Source organism: Carya illinoinensis, chromosome 13, assembly GCF_018687715.1.
Source record: "Carya illinoinensis cultivar Pawnee chromosome 13, C.illinoinensisPawnee_v1, whole genome shotgun sequence".
In the NCBI taxonomy this organism is placed as follows: domain Eukaryota; kingdom Viridiplantae; phylum Streptophyta; class Magnoliopsida; order Fagales; family Juglandaceae; genus Carya; species Carya illinoinensis.
Window position 1 is genome coordinate 26,485,582 of NC_056764.1, and position 6,325 is coordinate 26,491,906.

General features: G+C 36.2%; 1 protein-coding gene and 1 non-coding gene across 2 annotated transcripts; one reads left to right on the plus strand and one right to left on the minus strand.

The window, feature by feature from the left end:
- On the minus strand, window positions 1–1,674 carry LOC122291088. The gene has a single exon (XM_043098734.1). It carries the CDS (start codon window positions 1,672–1,674, stop codon window positions 1–3), a length of 1,674 nt encoding a protein of 557 aa, XP_042954668.1.
- A 70-nt stretch (window positions 1,675–1,744) lies between these two features.
- Window positions 1,745–1,852, plus strand: LOC122293044. Its single transcript, XR_006237101.1, has one exon. It is a non-coding gene; the product is annotated as a small nucleolar RNA R71 (small nucleolar RNA).
- Window positions 1,853–6,325: the final 4,473 nt, after the last annotated feature.

Sequence of the window (6,325 nt, forward strand, 5' to 3'; positions counted from 1 at the left end):
TTAATCAAGTATAGTAAGAGTACTTAAAACAACATAATTTCCCTGTAAGAGTACTTTGACTTCTTGAAGTTCCTTGGGTTCTTGAGGTTGCCTGCACAAGTTGAAAATGTTCAATTCTAAGGTCATATTCCCAAAGCTTAATTTCAAGACACCACTCCTACAATTAATTATGGCATTAGAAGTTACTAAGAATGGTCTCCCTAAAATCACGGGTGCTAAAGAATTTGAATGGACAGTCACTTTCATGTCTAGCACCACAAAATCTACTGGGTAGTAGAATTTATCTACTTGGACCAAGACATCCTCAACAATACCCTTTGGTATTTTGATTGATTTATCAGCAAGCTGTAAAATAATGGAAGCAGGCTTTAATTCACCCAAACCCAGCTGTTCATACACACTAAAAGGTAGCAAATTAACTCCTAAACCTAAGTCAAGTAAAGCTTGGCCAATTTTTGCATTTCCAATGACACAAGAAATAGTTGGTGAACCAGGGTCTTTAAACTTGGGTGGTGTGTGATTCTGAATTATTGCACTGACTTGCTCAGTGAGAAAGGCTTTTTTCTGCACATTTAACTTCCTTTTTACAGTGCATAAATCCTTTAGAAATTTAGCATAAGCAAGAATTTGTTTAATGGTATCAAGAAGAGGAATATTAATCCTGACATGTCTAAAAATTTCCAGAATTTCAGCATACTGTTTTTCCTTATGCATAGAAAGCAATCTATGTGGGAATGGGGCAGGTGTGGGGCATATATTTGTTTCAGAATCTAGCATGCTTGGCTCACCTTTATCTTGGGAAGGGTTAGAATTTTTACCTGAGCTGGTTGTACCATGTGCAGGAATATCCACAACCTTACCACTCCTTAGAGTTGTGATGGCCTTGACAGATTTGACATTGGCACTTTCAGTAGTACTCTGAGTTTGCTGATTCAGTCCTTGTGGGTTGGGTTGAGGCTGAGCAGGGAATTTCCCTTTTTCTTGAGCACTTAAAGCGGTGGTCACTCTTGTGAGTGTTCCTCTAATGTCGTTTATTGCTTGTGAATTCTGATTATTTATCGTATTCTGACTTTGCATGAACTGCTGGAGGCTCACGGACAACTGCTGCATGGTATCCTCCAAGTTCTTCTTTTGCACTGGAGGTGGGTGATTTGCATATTGTGAAGGTCCTGGGGCTGTTGGTGCTGAATAGGGAGCATATTGAGCAGGTCCTGGGGCTGTTGGCTGCTCATTTCTACAACCAAAATTTAGATGGTTCCTCCAATCTAAATTATAAGTGTTAGAACATGGCCCAGAAAAATTTTTAGATATCATATTCACAGCATTAGATTGGTCAAGCAAGACTTCTTTAAATGCAGGAATTGTTGGGCATGCACTAGTCACATGCCCGAGATCTTCACATATGTTACATTTTTCAGAAGTAGATGGTAGGGCTTGCAACTCGCTGACTTTCTTAAGTTCTATAGACTCTACCTTCTTAGAGAGTAATGCAAGTGTAGCATGTAAATTATCAGCTTTTTTCAAATGATACTTTCTACCCCCACTTAAAAATTTTGGATTTTTAGATCTGTCATACATCTCAGAAACATCCCATGACTGGGCATTTTCAGATAAATAGTCAAAGTACTCAAATGCTTCCAAGGGTTCTTTATTAAAAAATTCACCATTGCACATGGTTTCCACAAATTGTCTCATTTTTTGTTGTAAACCCTCATAAAACAAACTTATGACCCTCCACTCCTCATATCCATGATGAGGACATGCATTTAATAAGTCTTTAAAACGTTCCCAGCAGTGATAAAATGTCTCTGAATCCTTTTGACCAAAATTCATAATTTGTCTTTTTAAGGCATTGGTCCTATGCATTGGGAAAAATTTTTAAAAAAATTCTGTTTGCATTTCCTGCCAAGTCCCAATAGACCTTGGCCTTAAGGAATTTAGCCAAGTTTTAGCCTTGTCCTTAAGAGAAAATGGGAACAGTTTTAACCTAATGACTTCTTCAGTGCATGTTCTATCCATGAAAGTTGAGCACACTTCTTCAAATTCTTTGATGTGCAAATAGAGGTTTTCTGATTCCATGCCATGAAAATGTGGCAGCAGTGGAATCATTTCAGGTTTGAAGTTAAAATTATTTGCATTCAAAGGTTGAATGATACAAGAGGGTGGGCTGGTCCTAACAGGTTGCAAATATTCTCTAAGCGTCCTGTTGGGGTTTACCATATCCCTATCATTGGGTTCTTCATTTTCAGCCATGTCACTATGAATGTCAAATGATGATTCAACTGCTAAATTTAGAAAAACAGATGCACTTGAGGATGAGGTTGATGATTCAGTTCTAGCAAGTCTATATGTGCTATCTCTAACCCAACCAGACATGCAAGTTCAGCAAAATAAAAGAAAACAAAACAGATTGCAGTAAGATAAAATCAAATAAAGGACAGAATAAAATAAGAGCAAACAAGTAAAATGAGAGGAAAAGATATCACCCAGGCTGTGAAAAGGTTCACAGCTCTAAAAACACCTTCTCAATATAGTAATGTTCTGAAAACACCAGTTGTCCCCGGCAATGGTGCCAAAAACTTGATGGACTCCAAATTATTACTCCCAAGTGTAGAAGTTGATCAATTGTAATAATAGAGAAATCCCAAGGTCATTTCCACAGGGACAAAGATATTTCCAGCAATGATACTTTGTAAAGGTTTATTGTAAAAAAAATGGTGATGAGAGAAAAAAAACTATATCAACTCTTTTTGGGTTTTTATGATTATGAAAACAGCAAACACAAAGGAGGAGTGGTATATTCACAGTAGAAGGAGTATGAAAATTGAACTGTATGGTTGAGCTTTTGAGGGTCTTATATATGTAACTTTTGTTTTGAAAGATGAACTAAATCATGAGTTATTTACTTGCTAAGGATTGAAGGATGCAAACAAAAATCTGAAATATAATTTTTGGTTTTAATAAAGCTCCAACAAAAATGCAACTCAGTAGCTGAAGTTTAACAAAATCCACAGAATAAATTTGACAAACACTTGGGCTGCGGTTTAGAACTTTCTTTGGTTCCACAACTCAAAAGATTTTTGGGCATTACCGTTCTTTTACCAACCCAATCAAGGAGTTAATAATACAGAATGTATGCATTTAATTTCAAGTAACATGCCAATGCGTAAAACAAGAGACTCTCTCTAAACATCAACCAAGATTTATATGACACTCGACTGAGAAAAATCCTTGATTAAATTCAAGGTTCTGTTGTGCCTTGTGTTAACAACAAAACAAGAATAAGTGCAAGAGATTCCTTCAACTTTCCCTTTTATGAACTCAGTTTCAAACAGAGCAAGGAGTGAAAGTTAAAAGCACAGAAAATCCATCAAATGCTTGAAGTCAATAGAAGGTTTTACTGCAACCCAAGATACGAAAATTAGCTAAACATCTTCATTAAAAACTAGTAAAGTACTAAAATGAAAACAAAACCCTAAGAAGAAAATCCCTGAAATTCTGTCTAAACCAAAACAGCAGAAAATGAAGAATAAAAACTGAAAAACTGAATCTTCTCTCCTTCACCAGCAGATTTCTCTTCCTTTTATACTCACCATCCTCTCTCCTTGCCACGGATTGCATCCTCTCCATCGCATAAGACTGCCTTATTCCTTTGCTCCTTGTGGTCCCCAAGCTACCCCAGAGCACTTGCATGTGGCTATCAGGTTTGGTGTTGCTGAGTCCTTCACGTGACAGCCTCAAGTCCAAGCTTCTCCACATGGGCTTTCCTATGGGCATGGGCTGGAGGGATATGGCCTTTCTTAAGTTGACAGACGTGGGCCTCAACCTTCAATACACACATAAGAGTTTAAGCCTATTTAAGTCTAACTTAAATAAGACTAAGCCCAATTCCATTTTTGCTATGTAATTAATCTTTACTCATGTCAATAGCCCACTGTTATGCATTGTTTATTAAATATTCTTTTTTTGCAAATAAAACTTACTTAATCAATTATAGTAAGAGTACTTAAAACAACATAATTTCCCTTTTATCACTTCACAACCTCAAATCCAATCATTCACAATGAAATGAGTGACCTATTCCTTGACAAGATCTTTGATATGGAGAACTAGTTCCTATGTGAGATTCCATTTGACCTTGAAATCCTCACAACACTTAAACAAACTCCTTCCAAGAAGGCCCCAGGCCTTGATGGCTTCACTGGGATGTTCTATAAGTATTACTTGGGCATTATTAAAGAAGAATTCAATGCTACCATCAAAAACTTTTTTATTAATGGAAAGTTGGTCAAAGAATGGAATCATACACACATTGCACTAATTCCTAAGACTAATAGCCCTAATATAGTTCACCAATTCAGGTCTATAAGTTTTTCAAATGCCTGCTACAAGGTCATAGCTAAGATTCTAGCCAACAAGCTAAAAAAAAGTCTTACCCAAAATCATTTCTCCTCATTAGAAAGCCTTTGTTCCTAGGAGGATCATTCAAGAAAACACTATCATAGCACAAGAAATATCTCATCTCATTAAAAGAAAAAAAGAAAGGAAAGCAAGAGCTAATGGCTATTAAAATAGACATGAAAAAAGCTTTTGATGTTATGTAATGAAAATTCTTGTTTAATATTATGGAGAACCTTGGCTTCCATAACAAGTGGATTAGTTGGATCAGAGAATGTATCTTAACTGTCTCCTACTTAGTGATCATTAATGGTAATCCTTGTGGGTTTTTTCAGCATTCTAGAAGTCTTATGCAAGGGGATCCTGATGTAAACCTCAATCGACTCACTTTAAGACCTAACAATAATATTGGAAAACAAACCCAAGAACCCCAAACTCAAGTCTATGGATGGAGAATTTAGATCCGTTGAGATCTCGTTTTAAGAACCTAGATTATATTAAAATCTAGACCCAATGAAATCCCGTCTCAAGAACCCAAATTACAAGGAGGAAAGCCATAAAGGTTGTGATTTACCTTTGATAAGTTCAAGAGTTGAATTAAGAACAAGAGTAGAAAACTCCCTCACAATGAAAATTGAATAAAAAATGTCTTATCCCTCGAATGAGGCTACAAGTGGTTTAAATAAACAATCCCCAAAACCCTAAAGGAATAGTGCCGCGGGTACTGTAGTGTGAACAGTGTCGCGCTACAGTAACATCTAAAACCTTAGTTCAAATAAAATAATAACTTTTTTCAAATATGCCCTTGGTCAAAATACAAGGTCTTCCCAAAAACCCTACTTCATTAAAAATAAGACATATGTGTGGGCTGACATCCTCAAGTCCACTTATTCTAAACTAACAAAATAAACTTTTTTAATGAAATAAAAAAGTCCAAGGCCTTCAATAACAATAGGCCCAAGTCGTGTCTTCCATAACTTGAATCAAGTGGATCAAAACTGGTTCTCCTTCTTTCAAGCCCATCATGAGTGTTGGGCTCTTGCTAGCTTCATCCCAATTGAATTGTATCAATTCTTGCATTGCTCCCTTGATCTTTGTGGCTCTTAATCTTGTAATTGATTTGTAAGACTTGGTCCGCCTTGGGGCCCATCATTTCCCTTCTCCTTAAAAGGATTCGACCTCAAATCTCCACCTGGATCGAAAGGAAAAAGATCAGTAATAGTGAAAATAGCAAACACATGATAGATACCTGGAAGATTCACTAGATATGAAATATCATTAATTTTATCAAAAATTTAGAAATGTCCATCCAAGCTACTTCTGTCATCCACAAACAAAAGTATCAGAGTTAAATGAGTAAGTGGATTAAAATCATAAACAACTTTGAAAGGAGAATATGAAGTAGTAGTATGTAAGGTCCTATTATATGCAAACTCTTTAAATGACAAACAATCCTCCCAAATTTTTAGATTCTTATGAAGAACAGTGCATAAGAGCTGAGTATTAGAAATACTACTCCTAAGTATACCATGAAGTCGCACTATCTCCTGAAAAATAAGTTAGCTTTGTTTGTAGTATCATCAATTTTATAACATGAAATGAAATGTGACAGTTTGCTAAATCTATGCACAACCACAAAAATAGAATCTCTACCCCTTTTAGTTGTACGCAGCCCCAAAACAAAGTCCATAGATATGCCTACCAATGGTTTACTAGGAACGGGTAAGGGTATATACAACCAATGTGGCAAAACCTTAGACTTGGCCTTCCTACATGTAATGCACATGCCACAAATGCAATTGACGTCTCTTTTCATCTTAGGCCAAAAGAAATATTCATCCAAAAATTCAATGAATGACAAATGATACTCCCACAAACGTTCATGAGACACATCTAAAGTTCTCTTTGTACCAAAATGACCATTCCA